This window comes from Salmo salar, chromosome ssa22 (genome assembly GCF_905237065.1).
Source record: "Salmo salar chromosome ssa22, Ssal_v3.1, whole genome shotgun sequence".
Lineage (NCBI taxonomy): Eukaryota > Metazoa > Chordata > Actinopteri > Salmoniformes > Salmonidae > Salmo > Salmo salar.
In genome coordinates, this window is record NC_059463.1 from 33,531,670 (window position 1) to 33,552,216 (window position 20,547).

Consider the following 20,547-nt stretch of genomic DNA (forward strand, 5'->3'; position numbering starts at 1 on the left):
CTGATTGTTGACTAAGATCTGACTCATTGTGCCAAGTATGATCATGGGATGAGTTTTTTTTTGCCTCAGCATTACATTTGTGACAAATCATTATTAACAATTTAGAAGATATTTGGTAAAACACGAAAAATGCATGTAATAGAGGATTTCTGCTGAGAATTGGGCAATACATGGACCAGTGTTCTGGTCATCCTACATTTCCTGCAAATGTCCCATTATTTGGGAACATGGAAAAATATAAATTCATTTGCCCAATGTTTGAAAGTGAAGAACACAGAACAGGTAGCCTCCAACTGAGGTGAGATGTTGAGTTCACAAAAATGTTGTCATGAGGCAGGAGGCTCATGTCCACAATGAGTAGCTAACAATTAAACAATTTCCTTCTCACCCTCGTTTCCAGCGTCTGCCAGAAAACAGTGTTATGTCAACCTTTTCTCATACTCTGCATGGTTATAACTGCTCACAAAGAAAACTTTGAAGGCCTTGTAGGTAAAACGATTTCACATATTACTGTTCGCATTTTCTTGTCAAATCCCTGTTTCACTTTGTGGAAATACTCATCTATTGAGTGGTAGATTGGGGGTTGATCCTCTGGAACAATATGCACTGGAATGATTTAATGGCCTATTCATTCATCTAGAACAGTCAGCACCATGGTAGAGCCTATATTTTACATTGCTCACCTTGTTTAGATAGCTGAAGTTTTGTCTTTGAAGCGGACTGAAATCTTGAGAAGAAAGGCATTCGTTAATGTTTGTGTTTTAAATAATGAAATAAAGATGGGTGAACATGTGCTTCATACCACTGTCTTTTGACGATGTCACGGGGAAAACGGGTTGTGGTGGGGAAGTATAAGTGTATAGGCCCACTGGAATTGTGTGCAGCCAATTCAGTAGTCGTTTGATTACTCCAAGAAGAAGTGGCTGTTTTTTTTACTCTTTGGCCCTTAGCAATTCTCAACGTGGTCTCAGGTTTTGATCCCGGTTCTCTGTCAGCCTCCACTTCCTCAGTAATTATTTACAGTACAGTACAGACGGATGCCTGTAAAACTTTATGGCCCTGACGCATCATAAAACTTTACAGCTCTCCCTAACACCTCTCAAACAACGACAATTGTTTAACGAAACAGATGCACATTCAGCACGACTCTTGAGTCTGAATACATAAGAAAACGCTATTTCCACTGAATGTAGCCAATCTGTTCACTTAGATAAAATAATAAATGAATCACCCAAGGTTGATGAAATGAATATCAGTTTCCCAAGGAAAAGTAAACTTTTAATCAAAATCCCAAGCTGCAGTTCAACTTTTGAAGTACTTTTAAAATACGTTCCACTCCTAGGCTATTTCCAGAAACATTCAACACAATATCTAGGCCTACCAAACTTAAGTGATAATGTTAAAGTTTTCTTTAGACGTTTTGAATGATCCATCAGCGGTAGCCTTGTACCAGAAACGATCATTTATCCGTAATAATCAGTTCACACGACTACCTGTACTCAAAACAGGTCCAAACACTTCTTCCACATGTTGTCCATATCTATGTTTCTGACAGAAATTTCCACACAACACACATTTAAGGAGCCACTTTGGATGAAAACGTCCACTAAACGTGACTTGTAAAGTTGATACCGATGCATCGATCATTTTCAAAACCTCTGTTCAAAGTGAATTCTAGTTTGGTTAAATGTTTAGGGTCAACTACCATGTCGTTCCTGGAATAGTACCTACACGCCTTGCCTCCATGATGTCATTGGATGTGTCCTACACCGGGCCGGGAGCAGTATGAAACCAAGTAAATCCCCTTAAGAGGAACTCCTGGAGCCGCCATCACACCGTATCAACACAGGCAGGTAACAGTGCTGGACAACCCCACCCCACCCCTCTTCATGCCCTTTCACTTTTGAAGTAGCCTTTCCATTATACTAGACTAGAGGGGAAACTCTTGTCTAGCTACGCAGTGCTCTGCGACTTCTTGGTGCAATATTTCCCAAACACTATTTACACTTCAAAACCCCTGCGTCCACGTGAGAGAGAGAGAATGAAAAAAACATTACTCACCCCTATGTTATTGTGGTTATAGTTCCCCAGGACGTCCCGCGTCTGACATTCCTCTCGGATATTTCAGTTGCAGGCTTACCGCATGGAGTAGGGTTGATTTGGTATTGGATACTTTTTTGTTTCCGTCTGTCTTTTTTTTTTTACTTTTAAACTTTTGGAGGTTGTGTATGCTGAAGGCCCTAGGGCGCTGACCCTGAGTGGCTCACAGAGAACACGTGATGTCATTAAAGTACATTTTATGGTTTGGGAGAGCTGACAAACCAGCCCTCGATATATTTACATCATATATAATCTTAACTGTCGTGGATCGCAGCTGTCGGGTCCTCTTATCTGAGTGGTTGGAGGGGTATGAGGCGTTTAGTGAGGATTATCTAGCCCCCAATGCTCTGCACTCACATCGTTCGACTCCGGAAAATTGTTCCCAGACGGTGCAGTAAGTTAATAATCTTGTTTCTCTTGCTTTTTAATGAAATAGACACCTGCCCCTTGCGTGTGATATGAATGTGATGCTGTGGGGGTTAACAGTTCAGTATAGGCTATGTGCGTTTCCTTCAGTTACTGTAGCGTGTAGCATATCGGAAGCCCCCAGAGTTCTCCTGACGTGTGTGTATATGTGTGTGGTTGTCATTACATAATTAGACTTCAACATTGCAATGTTTTTGTTGATCCGGCAGTCAATCAGCTTTGATTCAGCAATCAGCATTTATACTGCATTTATACATAGGCAACTTGAACATAGAACAAAATTAAATTAAACATGAAAGCATGGCAATTGTAGGCTATCAATTGTTGCTTAATTGTAGGGGGAATGCCAGGACTCCAACATTTGGGCTAGTTATAATTTATTTGCACCTTCTGGTATGAGACAATAGCTCATACAATGTCGACTGTAGACTGCTCTGCAATTCTATTAGGCCTATATCATTGTACTGAAAATGTGTTTAAAATGTGTATGATAATGATTTGAATGTGAATGTGAATTTTGCAGCTGACAATTTTTGGAAATATTTCATACTTCAAATTAAGTATTGACTTCAGTAGCAAAGTAGGCCTACGGCCATCCCCATCCACAACGCCCAAGCAAGACGCAAGCATACTTGATGGTAATAGCTCTCACCATTACCCCTAGTGGCCGGTATTAAAGGCATCTCCTCCTGGGCGAATGTCGAATACAGCACTGGATCTGGTGTGACTTGGCTGAGCAGGCGACTCGGAGATAACAACAGGTTGGACCATTAAACCCTGTGATGCCTGCCAGTACCGCGTGAACCCCATTCATTCATTAGAGACTCCTATACTGAACACAGGAACAGATTGTGGAAGTCAAATTTTCCGGACCTCAGAATTTAACTTAAAAAAGTTCCAGCTGTGTTGGCTTCGTGGTTTCCTTGTGTTTTACTTTAGATGGCGGCTTGCTTTTAGTTCAATAGACAGTTTTCACAAATGGTGATTTGTTTCATTCTTTGTTTTATGTTTGTTGTGAATTGTACCTTGAGTACCCTAGATTAGGCTTCACCAGTAGCCTAAGAAATGTAGACACGTGTTCCTAAGAGCTAATTTATGAATAAATTGAATATCAACAAGCATTTAAATATTGCTGGAATTAAAATGTTACATGACAGATACAGTCAGAGCCAGAGCCGGTGTAACGCTCAGGATTTAACCTAGTTTTATTGGGTCACGATTGGGTCACGTGACGTCACGTCCGATTGACAGCTCTAACCAGACTGCTGCAACTCATGGCCTCATTAACATAACATTGGACTGGCACCTGTGATATTCAATATTATAATAGGTCTAAAAAAGGCCACTGCTACAGGCCACCGCTACAGGCCACCGCTACAGGCCACCGGCGATGTTGAGTGTTTTATGAGGTTTCGCAGAAGTGTAACCTTTGTGTTCATATTGGGGATGATAGCTATAGTGTTGTAAAATGTAAGCAAAAAAAACTGCTGGCCTGATGTTTACTTGATCATAGCACTCAGCCTCAGTCTTCATGGCCATAATCACTGTTGGTCTTCTTTATCTCTCGCTCTCTCTTTCTCATATGTACCTGATTAATTAGGGTTATCAATTGACTGGAAGGTGATAACCTGGTAACATAAGCCTAAAACATATGCTGATTGAATAGTAGGCTATGTAATGATATTAATAATAATACATCAGGCCTGAGACAATGTATCTGTGGTGCATGACGTCAGTAGTAGTTGGGTCACGTTTGATGAGATCTGGTAGGCCTAGCTATTCCATGACTATTTGTGGGAGCTAAAGCAAATTGATATCGGATCTTGATAGCGACCTTTTAACTGGAAGGAAATAGGCCTATGAGTAGAAAGTATGCCTCCCCTGTAGGATGGCCTTTTTTTAGTAATAATTATCACGCTACTTGGAGAGAAAGATCGTGGAATTTCAGGCAAGCGGGAACTCTGATGATTAAAAACAGGCAGAGTGTATCTATTTACTTTGAAAATATGATGATTCAAATTTTGCAACACATATAACTAGGATATTATTTAGTTATCGTTCCATTAGGGAACTAAATGACATTTTACGACAAAATCCTGTTATCCACATTTTGAGAATCTTAATGCGGAAACAATTAAGAGGTAGTATATATCATTGTTGTATGTACTTCAAATGCCTGGCTACAGAACCCACTTCTGAAACTATTACATCGCTGATCCCACACCAAACTTATGATTACTGTGATTATGATATAGTCTACATTTTATGCTACCTCTAACAATGCTGCAATACTGTTGCACGTCCATATCAATTCACCAGATACTCAAATCAGTGTTGTACCACCTCAATTACTTCTACTCTGAAACATGTGTATTAATAACATTATGTCTTTACTGCATTTTTACAACAACAACCCCTTAAACTACCCCTTAAAATGAATGATGTGCATCAAATTACAGCTCCCATCTGGGTCACATTTCTCCTGATCTGGCTTCCTCTCAATTAAAAAAAATCCTACCATGATATATATTTATTTCGTCCACATAAATATAGGACAAAACACACATCAAGACAAGAGAGACAACACAACACTACATAAAGAGAGACCTAAGACAACAGCATAGCAAGGCAGCAACATGACAACACAGCACGGTAGAAACACAACATGACAACAACATGGTAGGAACACAACATGGTAGCAGCACAAATCAAGTACTATCTCACTCAGCTATTGCACCCCAATTCAATCACTGTCCCCTTCAACTTTTACTTTTACAACGCTTGTTAACGGAACTTCGTATTAGTTTATATAGTAGCCTCACTTTTTTGGGTTTCAATACTTATTTCTAATATTTATTCAAACCATATTCCCACTATTATAATGTGCTTATTGCTTTAACAAACGATCACAATATAAACGAATCATCTCTGAAGATGAGTCATCAATATCGATCTGGAGTACACCAGTCCTTGCTAGGCCAGCCACACACTAATGACCTTGGGGTCAACTCTCGTGCAAGCACAGGGTATAATTGATTTGAGTGCGCGAGGGCACGGCTGAGGTCACCTTAATGTAGGCAACATGAGACATCTCAAGTAGTGTATGTGAAGGAACTTTTAAACTAATCAAAATGCAATGAATAGACAGAGGCTATGTTATGTTTTTTCCTAACATCTAACATAAGCAACAAACATTTTGATTGTATCTTATGACATTTGATTGCCAAACTGGGGTTATGCCTTGTAGAGATAACTTTTGGTGAAAACTATTGCAGGGAGCTGTAACATCCTGACTAGAAGAATTTGAAAGTACCTTAGTCTTCCAACTTGATCAAACGGTATTGACGAGAACTGAAAATAAATTCCAAAACCTTGCCCTGGGATTTTTAATCCATAATACGCCAATTACCTGCGAATGTCATTGTTGGTTACCTTATTGTTTTTTCTATCACTGAAAGCGATGGCATCAGGTGAAGGACTGCTCAGTCACCTTGTCTGTTTGATTGAATAAAATGGCATGTCGTTGATCTATTACTGCAATCAATTGAAAGTGTGTTTCAAGTGGGTATCACCACCAAGTCACGTTTCAGAGAAATGGATAAATGTATAGTCCCTGCCCCGCATAAAACCTATAAACCCGGGGTACTGTGGAGGATGCAGACAGAGTAGTGCTGATGTTTTCCAAAAGTATGCGTTGAGTTGAAGTAGCGTACATATTGCAACAAAGCCCATATAGATTCAAGGAACGTCATTTTGCCATAATAAAAATCTAACACGATTTAAGACTAGTTTACTCAAGGGGTTACTTTTTCCATCTCTACCTATACTCAGTTATTGAACGAGGTAACAGATCTAAATGGCATTTGTGTGGAGACTAATTTCATTGGTGATTCTTCATCAATAGCTCCTTGGCAGTGAACTATTGGAACGAGTCAAATGCAAGAGGTGAAACACCAGTCAAGCTGTCTAACTAGTATTAAAATGAGCCTTCAGCGAGAGAGGATGAGAGAGAAAGAGGACTGTGGGGGATGGGAAATAAAACGATAGTCTTTCCCCCCCATAAGCCTATAGGAAGTAACTTCATAGTCACGGGACTCTTAGCCTATTCGTATCAAGCAGACTAAGGTTATCAAATATGAAATAAACACACATAGACGACGGCATATTAATTATTTTTGAAAATGTTGATTACTGTTATTCTTCATATTAATATTGTTATTGCTCTTGAGGTTTATATTTTTTCATTGTAGCTTATATTCAATGTATTTTTTCTGGGGAGTTCACTTTTGATCTCTTGCATAGGCATAGTCTATTGAGTACGTTCAGCGCGCCACACTCGGGTTACCCAACGGTCAGTATGGTAATGGAAAACACAATATACCTCGGGGATAATAGAAAGTTATTTTTCATCTCTACTGTCACGTGGCCGCTTTGTGTCCTCCGTTTTTCCAAACTGAATATTTATGATTAGGAAGGGGTACCCGCAAGGTTATATTCAGGGAAATGTTGAATGACATTTGATTATACATTTGACTTTTGCGCATGCATATTCACTTGTTTGTTGTGTGTTTTGGCTACTTCTCGAAGTTCCTTTGTGTAGCCAATACATTCCAGATGTAGGCCAAACATAGGACATTCAGCTAAAGGCATACATTTTGTGCAATGAAAGATTTAAGTCTTGCCTCTGCTTAGTAATTTATGGGTCTAATAGACACTATCGGCGTCTCACAGTGTGTTGCGGAAATGTCTCAACTGTTTGGGTTTTTTGTGTGCATCATGTTTAGATGACACTATGATGACAGAAATGTTCAATTCTATATAATTATTAACACTTTACCATCATGTGCACCCATTAATAGCCTATAACATATTTCAAGATATAGGCCACTATGTGGTGTGTTATGTGTATTGACGCGTCATAACCTATACGCTAGGCTGTGAGAAAGTTTCTACGAGCTGAATACGTGCTATCTCTAAAATATGCCCGCATGACATTGGCCTACCTATTATTCTGAGTGGAATTTATTAACAGTTATTTCCAATCACAGCTTGCAGCATTGGAATGCAGTTCAAGTCGTCTATATGCACCCTGTAGAACCGAATTTGTGTTTACAATTAACAACCGCAAATTCGCCTCTACGGGAATATATGGGCGATTTCAATACCTCTGTGTTAGAACGTAGTAGCCCATCAAGAACATCTGATAATGCTTCAATGGACGTAAGCAAACGTCTAACCTTTGGAAGATGGAGGAGAGGGAAGGTGGGGCCGCAAAGAGAGAGAGTGGGAGAGACGGAGCGAGATAGAAACCTGGAGAGAGAATGATCTAGGAAACCGTAAAGCACGCGTACGAGCGGGCATCATTTGAAGCGATTGATTTACTGCATTTACAGCCTAATAAAACTCAAACAACAAGGGGGGGGGTTCTAATAAATAAGCCAATCTAACTTTTATGTGTCGTTTTTATTTTTATCCAATAAAAACTGACATGGCAATGATGCCTGTTATTTAGGAAGTAGACAGTTAACCTGGAGGTTCAGCTCTCAGTCTCTCTGATATAGATCGTGAGGGGGACTCCGTCTGTAATTTACCAGGCCATTATCACTCATAGGGTCATTATACAGCCATAACTGCTAGTCCAGTGCAAATACTGCTGCCAACTACTTGTTATTTTACCACCAATACCACGACCTAATGCTATATTCTAGTCTTCGGTTTACACAAGATTAAAAAATTGCAATGGCAATATTGTTGTTGTTATAACATTTTAAATTTTTTACATTTTTAGTCATTTAGCAGACGCTCTTATCCAGAGCGATTTACAGTAGTGAACGCATAACAAGCCTACAATAGGATAGTAATGGCCTAATAGCCTATTAAGCATATTAGTATAATTATTGGCCTATTCATATCGTGAAAATTAGCATTATAAGTATTCTATTATCATATTAGTAGCATTGTACTGGTAGTAGCATCATCCTCATTGGTTTAGAATGGTTGAATTGACCCTGTGCGTAATGGTCTACAAACGATTGGCTTGTCAATGATCAATACGGCCCAATTAATTAGACGTGTGTTATCGTAAGAATGTTGTCCTGTTTTCCCTAAATCCTCCTTTTCTTCAGATATCTGTTATTTTCTATCATTGTTAGCCATTGGGTGTGATTGTGACTGCATTCTGCTGTCATGGTTTAAGAATGGGGTGGTTTATCTGTACTTAACCGCATAGTTCACACCAATTTATGCAATTGTTACTTTGTTCTGTTTGTTTTGGTGTATATTTTTCCGAGTCATGTCACGATACCTTTGCTCTCCTCAGTCCCTGCCTGAGATGTGTGTATCTATGCCTGTCTGTTTCCTCACATAGCCTCCAACGGATCTTCGCCACTTTCTGCCCTATTCAGTCATTTCATGCTGATCTTGGTCGAAGAGCCGAGGCCTTGCCTCGAGAAAACACTCTCACACAAAGGCTACAAAAATATTCGAATAAATGTTTGGTTCCTTATCCGGGAACTACCTCGCCAGCTGCCATTGGACTGCTGTGTCACGTGGTTAAAGTAACTTTACAGGGTCGCTTGCTAGTAGGAGGGCTTTATGGACCAGAAAAACGACAAAGGTAGAAAAATTATTTTTCACTCCAGAAATTAATGATCATGAGCTCGTATTTGATGGACTCTAGCTACATCGATCCGAAATTTCCTCCTTGCGAGGAATATTCACAAAATAGCTACATCCCAGAACACAGCCCTGAATACTACAGCCGCACGAGAGACACCGGCTACCAGCATCACCACCAGGAGTTGTATCCTCCGCGAGTGACCTACCAGGAGCGCCCGTATAACTGTGTAAGCATCCCCGAGCCCGAGCCCCAGACCGGCCATGGGCTCACACACTCGGGGAATCTGCTTGCGGGGAAGGCACATACATCTCCATGTGAACCCTTGCCACTGTTACCCACATCCCCTACCACCCCACCGATTGCGCCGCCTGCCTGCATCCAAGCCGCCCCGGAGCAACCCACCAGCTCTGCCTTGGCTAAGCAGCCTGTAGTGTACCCATGGATGAAGAAAATCCACGTCAGTATCGGTAGGCAATCTGTGTTGTTATTCTCTTTACTCGCTCTCCCTACCTCTCGTGCTCTCTCTTCCCCTCTTTCACCCTTATTTTACCTATATCGCCTGGCCTATAACCGGCTCGTGCTACGTACGTTGAGAGAGCAGCCCCTTTGAAATGGCACATATGATGTGGATTTACGAGTCAGCATTGGCAATTACACCCGCCATAAATTTTATAGCGGAAGCACTAGTCTGGACAGTTGTATTGCCATGTGGCTTTTTGTGTTATGTATGTGTCAGAGGGAGGAGAAAGTGAGCGAGGAAAAGAGGGCTAAGGATTTAAAAATATATATATAATGTAGAATAAATAATTCAGCTGCTCTCTCGCAGTGGAGAAAGTGCTACCCATTGTAGAGCCCACGAGTCGAGTCCCTGACTGTGAAATATTTTATTGGGGATTAGATAATAGTGATTTCATTCTCCATTCACATCGCTATTTCTTTTCATATTTCAATTCACGCCAATCTTGCTTCCCTCCTATTTCTTCTTCTTTTCCTTTCCCTTTCTCCTCTCTTCTACTGACCTCTACAAACCTCTCAGCGAATCCCAATTACAATGGAGCAGACGCAAAGCGGTCCAGGACTGCTTACACTCGCCAGCAGGTCTTAGAATTGGAGAAGGAATTCCACTATAACCGCTACCTAACTCGGCGAAGACGCATCGAGATCGCTCACACCCTGGTTCTCTCCGAGCGCCAGATCAAAATTTGGTTTCAGAACCGAAGAATGAAGTGGAAAAAAGACCATAGGCTACCCAACACGAAAGTGAGATCTTCCTCCTCATCCAACACTAGCGCGACCTCCGGGTCCAACACAGCGTCCACAACAGCCAGCACTCTCCCGCGTGCTGTGGGCTCCGACACCGTGCCAGCTTCCCAGGAACTCTCTCGAGTGTCCGTAGTCGGACGAGACCAGGATATTACAAGGTTATAGACACAAAATAGTATCTGACAAAGAGGATGAAAAAACAACGGATTATTTATTTAAAAAATATATATTCTTTTTATATATATATAATTGTTCCTGTAGTGTTCTTGTGCGTAAACGGGTTTTTCTTCTCAGTCCACAGTTATTCAAGTATGCATGTGATATAGCATGGATTACTGCAGATACTGTACCAACGGATTATTACGGTTATCAGGGTTTATTTATTTATTATATCATGTTTTGTTATTTTTTAGTAAGTTGTTCTGACGAAAAGTAATAGACATTATCAAAGTATTTGCCTGTGGCAGAATACATAGCTGTCAGTAGACTTATACAAACACAATCGTTTTATTTATTCTCTGAAAAATAATGTTAGGGTAATCTATTTATTTAGGCTGTTCATCTCAGAGGTGACAGAATCAATAGCCAGTTTTTATTTTGCAATACATGTGAATCAGTGAAATGTTGTGATTTATTTTTCAGCACAACCTCTTATCAAGCAAAGTCAGTGAGGGTAGTGTGTTTTGTGATTACATTTTGTGATTTAGATTTATTTTAATTGATCATTGTAAAATGCAACAAAATAAGTTCAGTGTTTTTGTGATAATCGTAGTGCTCAATAAAACCGTGTCGAGTAGTTTAGAATACGTTTGAGTCATCTTTATTTACGTATTCAGCATAAAAACCTATATTCTATTTACATGTGACCTACACCATGTTTTGAAAATGTATTAATGTAAGAGATGGGGAACCCTTGAGCGTCCCCATTGCAAACGAAGAAGTGCTCGGCCCTTAAGGTGGTAGGCCTAGGCCTGTATGTCATCGGAATATCTGATTGATAACTTCTCTTAGAGCAGTTCCATTCTTCCATGAGTAAGAGGGGCAGAGGGTTTTCCGAGTCATCTCACATGAATAGCCCTTTCAGAGTTCACCAAAAGGTTGAAAATGTTTTCCCCAAATTGAAATGCACATTATGCATTGATAAAACTTAAACTAATGCCATAGAATGTGTTTGCAAACAAAGTTTGATTCATACGAGCACAGGTGACGTGTTTCAAGCAGGCTACCAACAATGTTATGGACCTGCGTGCGCATTTCCATAAGCCTATGTGCAACTGTTTTGCACATATTAAACATAACTAGACCTATGAAAGCCTCAACAAATTGGCTATAACTTAAAAAATATGTGTATATTGTATTATGTTATTTCAAGACACATTTTTAATTGTAGAAAACACTGAATTCGTCTAGTTATTCTAGGAAAAATATTCATGCACACACAGTCGTACTACAAATCAAACCAGCTAGTATGTCTCTTCAATCTAAAGTGATTTTAAAATGTATAGGTTAGACTGATATTAGCAGCGTTATAAAACTCACTGCAGCTTCGTAGCCTACAGATTCACTTTCAATCTACAATTTGCAAGAGTTGTATTCCAAGCCATTTTCACATGCAAATAGCACTTGATATCTTCTATAGGTTATCTGTAGTGCTCAAGGGGATGACATTCCAAGCAAAAATACTTTTCAAAACGGTTTACAAAGTCTTATATGACAACAAAATCCTAAGTGTTTTGTTATAATATGTGTATAAGTTAATAAGCAGTTAGATGTCTACAGATTGTGGCGTTAATTGCCTGAGGCCCAAATACTGCTAGTGAGCATCTCCGTATAGACTGAAGTTGTAAGCTTTGATATTCTAAGTCTTAAAGGAAAATACCACTCAATATATTTTGGTATTTGTTTTATTAGTCCACTGTTGATTCATTCCCAAAATGTTTTGCATGTCAGTAATTAAGTTTTCAAGATATAGAACTGTCAAAATACAGAAAAGGTCACAGTATGATGAGTTTTGCAGTTTTTGAGTGGAGTATTCCTCTAATATACATGTTCCTATCTTAGCATGGACCTCTCAGCTCATTCTTATAGAACAAAGCGACATGGCTTTTCTGAGTTTCACTTGGCCATGACTTTCGGGGAGAGTGGAACCCCTCCAGATCCACCCACCGTTCTGGCTGCCATTATACTCCCGGACACCGGTGAGAAATGAGGGTGTATGCATACCAAAATCGCTGCCTCCCAGTGATCTGTTTTCTATAGCCTACCACTCTGTCGCCCTATAGCGCGGCTGAAAAGGGCAATCGTATTGAATTTTTTTTCAGGCGGACGGTATAAAAGACTGGGGTTCAGGCGGGGGACAAGTTTTCTGTGCCATTAGCTTAATTCCAGTCCGAGATGCTCGACCTTTTCAACGGCCTGACATGGCCGGTCAAGCTCCTTCGACGTGTAACGTCGACTTGTAACGTGTGTGTATGTCTTCATGGGGTTGCCTTGATTGTGGATGTTTGTTCTACGTTAATTGACCTGTGGAGAGTGTGTGTGATGTGATTGGTTAATTGTCCTGATGCTGTAGCCTATCTGTGATCTCTAACTACAAATATGAAGCCTAAAATCTCATTATGCCGTAATACCGTAAATGCGTGAGTAATGTCTGAAATTAATAGCCTATAACAAAGCTTAGTTTACGATTATTAACATGTAATACACCTGAGGCTATTTAACACTAAAAATGTCGTATAGGCCTGTATAAAACATTCAAGGTTTATGGGGAGAAATTGGTCCTGTCTTGCAACGTCAGCATCGTGGGTTCGATTCCCACTGGAGCCATCTATACCAACATGTTTCTAAGGGCTATTGTAAGACACTTTCGATAAAAGTGTTTGCTAAATTACTAAAGTGTATTTTTAGGTCTATACACTGAGTGTATAAAACATTAGGAACACCTTCCTAATATTGTATTGCACCCCCTTTTGCCCTCAGAACAGCCTCCATTTGTTGGGGCATGGACTCTACAACGTGTCGAAAGCGTTCCACAGGGATTCTGGCCCAAGTTGAGTCAATTCTTCCCACAGTTGTGTCAAGTTGGCTGGATGTCCATGGGTGGTGGACCGTTCTTGATACACATGGGAAACTGCTGAGCGTGAAAAACCCAGCAACATTGCAGTTCTTGACACACTCAACCCGGTGCGTCTGGCACCTACTACCATACCCTGTTCAAAGGCACTTGAACCTTTGTTCTTGCCCATTCACCCTCTGAATGGCACACATACACATTCCATGTCTCAAGGCTTAAAAATCCTTCTATAACCTGTCTGCTCCCCTTCATCTACACTGATTGAAGTGGATTTAACAGGTGACATCAATAATGGATCATAGCTTTCACCTGGATTCACCTGGTCAGTCTGTTATGGAAAGAGTAGGTGTTCCTAATGTTTTGTACACAGTGTATATTTAGCATCAAATCGTTTTTTATTACATTTGGTTAAATGATACATAGTACAGCTAGTAGCCTAGCTTTAAATTGTGTTTTTAAAATTCAATATGTATCTCAATGTGTCATCCTCTCAGTACAGGCGTTAGTCTACCAAATCTATCCACTATTTTCAATGGGCCTATAGGCAGCACACGTGTTCATCCATCCAGTCGGCTAAAAGTTTTACAGTATCACCTCCTAATACTTCCCAGGTGTCTTTGACGGAACAGAGAGAGAGAGGTGTGTCTGTCAGGATTGAATTGATAGGCTACATCATCGGGTTTCTGCACTTACTGTGTTTACGTTGACATTTCTGAGCGATCAGTGTCAGTGATGAATACACGTCCATTCCATTTTCATATTGGCAAAAATAATCGATATCTATGACTAACATCATTGCATTTGCTAATGAAAGGCTGAGTCAGAAAAGTGTTCAGGAACAATTGATAGGTTGTAAAATGAATTTCGATGTAACCAGCAACTCCAACAACGAAAACACACTATTGTCGTGATAAGAGCCTAGAACATGCCTATTGAGCTGTGCTGGATTTTTCTGCTGTTTGCGAGCAATGATAAATATTTAAACACCCAATGACATGTTTACTTGTGAGTTCGTGTCTGGCAACGAAAAGGGTCATGACCCTACTTGAGACAGGGATGGACACTTTAGAGGAGAGGGAGGAGAAGAGGTGCAGCAGAGACCCACTCAGCGCTGTGGTATGGGTTATGGACCAATGGCTGTATTGGCACCAAACTAGGCTATTATGCAGGTGCACTGGGCATGTCACACGGCACACGGACAGACATTTGCTCTCAGGTCAACGAATCCTTCATTCAGATATGATGCGAGGAGGGATGAAGGACTAGATCGAACTTTGTCTTTTTGTAAATTGATTTAGCCTATGCCCATAAACAATATGTTTTTAACTTTTAAGTTTAAATGGATTTAGTAGTATGTAGTATTTAGACTTTTCGTGTAATTTGGTAGCCTACAAAAATCCGTGTGTAGTCTAGGTGCTCGAAATAAGCCATTATTTCTTAAGCCTAAATTTCCCAAAATGGGTCTTTATGACGTGATGTTGTCATATCTTAAACACCATATCCGTCTTCAATTCAGACAGCTTCATGTTGGCAAGCACCCTTGATAGTTTTGTGTCTATAGGCATAAGGCCGTTTTAATAGGCTGAGAAAAGTGCGATCAAACTTGCAATTAGGCCTATAGGCCAATTGGTTTAACCATAAAATTACTCAAAACATTCCGCTTGGTGTCATTCAGTGGGCTTATATATAGCTTTCTGTGTCGCTGCATGCCTGGAGGAGTCCCCAGCCCCTGGGCTGTTTTCGAACTGTGCAGTCTTTCCAGCATTCCTCCTTCTCATTCTGATTTATGGCAAGTTTTGCTCTCATGTCCCTCAAAAATGCGGAACTCTTCCACAAGACATGGAATGGTTTTGGAATAGGCCAGGCTATGTGGGAGGATATATAGGCCACAGCTGCAGCCAATGGCTTCCTAATTTACACAGACTTTTTGTGATAATTTTATAAAATGACCAAGTTATTAGAAAAATATTTTCTATAAATAGTTTACCATTTGGATTTTACATTGGTAGCCTAGCTGATTCCATCTCTATTGGGAGTTCGCCGATGGTTTCAGTGTGCAGGAGAGTGTTATGTGCATCATGGCGGTAGTATAGGAGCCCAGGGTTGAAACAGAGGTCGTCTGGCTATTGAACAAAAAGGGAGGCACTCTCAATGGTGATGTGTTATAAATCTAGCCGCTTCTTTATTCAAACTCCGAAGCACAGCAGATGTTCCCTTCTCCCCGGATGCGTGCGCGCGCGCGCGTGTGTGTGTGTTTTTGTATTCGTGTGTGTGCTTGTGCGTGCGTGCGTGTGTCGTTTAGGACCTCTCCCTGTAACCTATCACACGTGATGTGATGAAAAATTATACTTTAGCCTACATGAAACAAAACTATTTGCATATTATCATGTGTTATCCGATGTACTACATATACATTGTAAGGAATCATTTTTGCGAAAGGTGGCTAGTATTTTCATATAGGTCTACAAGTCCCCTCACAAATCACATACACACCCTTACGGGAGTTTTGCAAGTCAAATAATCTGGTGGCTGTGTCAACATGTTCTCTCAGAAAATATGTGGTCTAAGAGAATGACAGATTTATATTACTTGCTACTTTCAAGTTTACAAAATTGTAAGTTATTCGCCAATAGCCCGTTTTAAGTCATGTGATGGATGACAAATGGGATACTATTGCAAAACAAACTACTTGGCCTATCTTCAATATCTTTCCATGTCAATTGTCCTTAAGATTATATGCCTGTAGGCTAATTAAACACTTTGGTGGAATTTTATTTAGATCCATTTGTTAATTGTTTTATTTTGAGGACTCAATAGAATGCCAAACATAAGGAAATTCAGTAGCATGGTAGCTGCTGGTCGTTGGTAGTCCCTCAATGGATCCTCTGTCCACATGTGTCTATCTCACACTTTACACTACAACTTTGCTTGTGGGTAGGTTTATGGGTATACTATCATATTCCAAAAAGGATTGTTTACATGAGAGTGGAGGTTGTGTTTCCGGAGCCTTAATTCCAATTTAATATGGCTTATTAGGAGGATCCACAATTATGCCTTGACAAATAAAGTCTTGTTTGACTCTCCCTCCAGGCTCATTGTTGGAGAATAATACCCAGTCCCATCTAGTCCAATGGACAAAACATTTTACTATTTGAGGAGGAGGAGAATATCAAATAGGAAATCTCTATGTGAATGAGCAATACAGTGAGGTCAGTCAGCCTATTCATCCTATCCAGTCACAGATGCAGTGTGAAACATGTCAAAGCAAAATGGCACTCAGAAGATACTTCCACTGCAGATGTATGGGTGTCAACAGTAATCAACAGTAGGCCCGTGCTCTGATACATAAAGCTTTCCCCACACAAACAGTCATGACTGTTTCATCACCAGTGATTATTCTGTCTTGTCAAGAAATTGAATGAAGATGGTGTGTGCTCAAGGCTCCAGCAGTTACTATGACCTCATCATTAGATGGGACAGTAGGGCTAACAGGCTATGCTAATGCCTATCAACTGTGCAACTGTAACACACACACGCACACACACACACACACACACACACACACACACACACACACACACACACACACACACACACACACACACACACACACACACACACACACACACACACACAGTGGTGGAAAAAGTACCCAATTTTCATACTTTAGTAAAAGTAAAGATACCTAAAAATAAAATGACTCAAGTAAAAGTGAAAGTCACCCAGTAAAATACTACTTGAGTAAAAGTCTAAAAGCATTTGGTTTTAAATGTACTTAAGTATCAAAAGTAAAAGTATGAATCATTTAAAATGTCTTATATTAAGCAAACCAGACAACACGATTTTATTGTTTTTTTAATTTACAGATAGCCATGGGCACTGTTCAACACTCAGACAAAATTCACAAACGAAGCATTTGTGTTTAGTGAGTCAGCCAGATCAGAGGCAGTAGGGATGACCAGCGATGTTCTCTTGATAAGTGCATAAATTAGACAATTTTCCTGTCCTGCTAAGCATTCCAAATGTAATGAGTACTTTTTGGGTGTCAGGGAAAATGTAAGGAGTAAAAAGTACATTATTTTAAATGTAAAAGTAAAAGTTGCTAAAAATATAAATAGTAAAGTACAGATACCCCAAAAAACTACTTAAGTAGTACTTAAAAGTATTTTTCTTAAGTACTTTACAAAACTGTACACATACACAATAATAGCTTATATTTGTCTATAGTCTAATAGTCCTCTAATTGATTTGCAACAAATGGTCATGATATTCCTTCATATCACACACAAATATAACAATTTAGGTCATATTTAGGTCATATTTAGGTCATATTTGATTTGGGATACTCACTGGTGCTGTCGCAACTGACGTTGAGGCAAAGAAACAGAAGCGTTCTGAACGATTTGGAAATGTGACAGTGTAAATTGGTATTTTTAAGTGACATTTTATGCTTTTTTTATTTTACATTGTATAGGACAATGTAGGACCTTTCAGCTATCACAATAAACGCTAAACCTATAGCCAGGGCATGAGATAATAGTCATGTAATATCTGTTCATGAGGCCATTTATAATGCTTATCTAGGTTAAGTGTAGATAATACCTTGTGAAATGAAAACAGCCCCACTCTTCCACCTGTATAAAAGTCCTGATGTGTTGTGAATATAATTGTGGAGGAAGATTTCAAAATGCCTAAACGCCCAATTTAAATTAGATACCTAAATTAGCCTACATCATTTTTTAAAATTATAATTTAAACCCTGTGCTGTCTTGATACAAGGATATGCCATCCTGCGAAACGGTCTATCACGTTATTATTGGTCCAACACAACAATTGGTCTCCTCAACCGTCGGTCAACTCAAACTTTTTTATTTTACTCGGCGTTGTTTACAGCAATAGAACGCGATGGAGTCATACATCTTACCCTGACTGGACCGAGACAGCGCCATTTGTATGCATGGTTCTAACCACTGTCCATACCTTGCCTATTCACGTCTCCCCAGCTCGCCTCTTGCCTGCTCTCACCCTCAGGTCAGTCTGTCCCCTATATACACTATCATACCATTTGACCCCAAGGAGAGTGACTGTGTTTGCCTATAGGGCTGAATCAAAACGTCTTATTGATTGTTTGTATAGTTCATAAGTCACTATCTGCCTGATAAATTCCCTGAACAAATTAATAATAAACTCATTGTAACATGTGAGCCTTTTGTCTTATTGACTACACGCCTATAGTTACCAGCAGCACACAGCCAGTTTGACTTATTTGATTAAAATCTTCTTCAATATTTAATTGAAGTTTTTTTCTAATTCCTTTTTATTGATATTTCTTCTCGATATCCCCTAGACCAGCTCAAAGGCAGGGACTAGACATTATAATGGTTTGACAGGGTGAGCTAACGGCAGGCGCGAGTGATGGGAAAGAGGAGAGTAAAAAATGATTTATTGTCGCCATCCCAGTTCACACAGAGTTCACGAAGAGCTGCAGCCTGCTTGTGAATGAAAGGACAGGAAAGGCTTGAGCTAGTCTAGCTCTCTGAAGAAAGAGAATAACAAAATAGAAAATATCTTTGCAAATTATTACAATTAAAATGTTAGTTCAATGGTGTCATACTCTGTAAGTAATATTAATATTATTAATAATAATACATTCATAGTTTTTTATCAGTGTGGTCAAGCAGAATTGCGAGTGATATGGCAGAGTAGTTTTGCTTCAGAATGAAGAGATTGCGGATTCTATAATTGTACAATATTTGCATGATTTCTTTAATAAATCCAAGTGTTCACTTTAACAATATGATATATTTAGAAAATTTTGCAAAATGTCCGAAGGCTTTGAGAAGGCACAATTTTGGATAGAATTATAATAATTTGACATTTGACTTCTGATAAGCTCAATGTTAGGCAAAATGCCAAGAAAATGTTCCAATATTGACTTTGTTTAGGCCTATGTCTTTTATGGTGTTCATGGCACATCAGTGATGAGGATTATTTAACATGGGAAATTGCTGTCAAACTTGCTTCTCTTTTATCTAGGCAGAAAATACTTGTGGGAAATGTATGCATGGGCAGGGCAATAGCAAGTGCAATATCATTTCAATTTAAAATTGAGAAGCATTTGAGTTGTGTGATTAGCATATGTAAAGACTTTTTATAATTAATTTGCATATTGCTTCTGCATACTTCTCCATGTAACTATTTAGCCCATAACTATAATTTAATTTGGTGCAATGTAGGCCTTTGTCAGGGCTGTTGCTATTGTTTGACAACCTTGCTGGTATTGCTTTCCTTGTTTAAATAAACCTGCCCAGCTTGTACTCACTCACCTGTTCTATCTTGGCAACTTGACAAAACTTTAGAAATCCAATTAGGTCTACTGATTACCACAATAATACAAATCACAGCAGAATATGTACAGTACAAGTCGGAAGTATAAATACACTTAGGTCGAAGTCATTAAAACTCGTTTTTCAACCACTCCACAAATTTCTTGTTAACAAACTAGAGTTTTGGCAAGTCAGTTAGGACATCTACTTTGTGCAAGTCATTTTTCCAACAATTGTTTACAGACAGAGTATTTCACTTATAAAATTCACTGTTTCATAATTCCAGTGGGTCAGAAGTTTACATACACTAAGTTAACTGTGCCTTTAAACAGCTTGGAAAAATCCAGAAAATGATGTCAAGGCTTTAGAAGCTTCTGATAGGCTAATTGACATAATTTGAGTCAATTGGAGGTGTACCTGTGGATGTATTTCAAGGCCTACCTTCAAACTCAGTGCCTCTTTGCTTGACATCATGGGAAAATCAAAAGAATCAACCAAGACCTCCCAAAAAATTGAAGACCTCCACAAGTCTGGTTCATCCTTGGGAGCAGCAAAGCACCCCCACAACATGATGCTGCCACCCCTGTGCTTCACGGTTGGGATATTGTTCTTCTGCTTGCAAGCCTCCCCCTTTTTCCTCCAAACATAACAATGGTCATTATGGCCAAACAGTTCTATTTTTGTTTCATCAGACCAGAGGACATTTCTCCAAAAAGTACGATCTTTGTCCCCATGTGCAG

General features: G+C 39.6%; 1 protein-coding gene and 1 long non-coding RNA gene across 5 annotated transcripts in view; both read left to right on the forward strand.

Annotated features, from left to right (window-relative positions):
* Nucleotides 1-20,547, forward strand: part of LOC106583297 (uncharacterized) — a 70,145-nt gene that overhangs the window by 44,000 nt on the left and 5,598 nt on the right. The window lies entirely within an intron of this gene.
* On the forward strand, nt 9,104-10,596 carry hoxc4bb (homeobox protein HoxC4bb). Its single transcript, NM_001141668.1, has 2 exons — nt 9,104-9,612; nt 10,182-10,596. The coding sequence occupies exons 1-2, from the start codon at nt 9,174-9,176 to the stop codon at nt 10,571-10,573; spliced, it is 831 nt and encodes a 276-aa protein (NP_001135140.1). The 5' UTR covers nt 9,104-9,173; the 3' UTR covers nt 10,574-10,596.

Coding starts and splice junctions, on each gene's coding strand:
- hoxc4bb (NM_001141668.1), top strand. CDS start 9,174: ATGATCATGAGCTCGTATTTGATGGACTCTAGCTACATCGATCCGAAA. Junction 9,613..10,181: donor GAAAATCCACGTCAGTATCG/GTAGGCAATCTG, acceptor CAAACCTCTCAG/CGAATCCCAATTACAATGGA.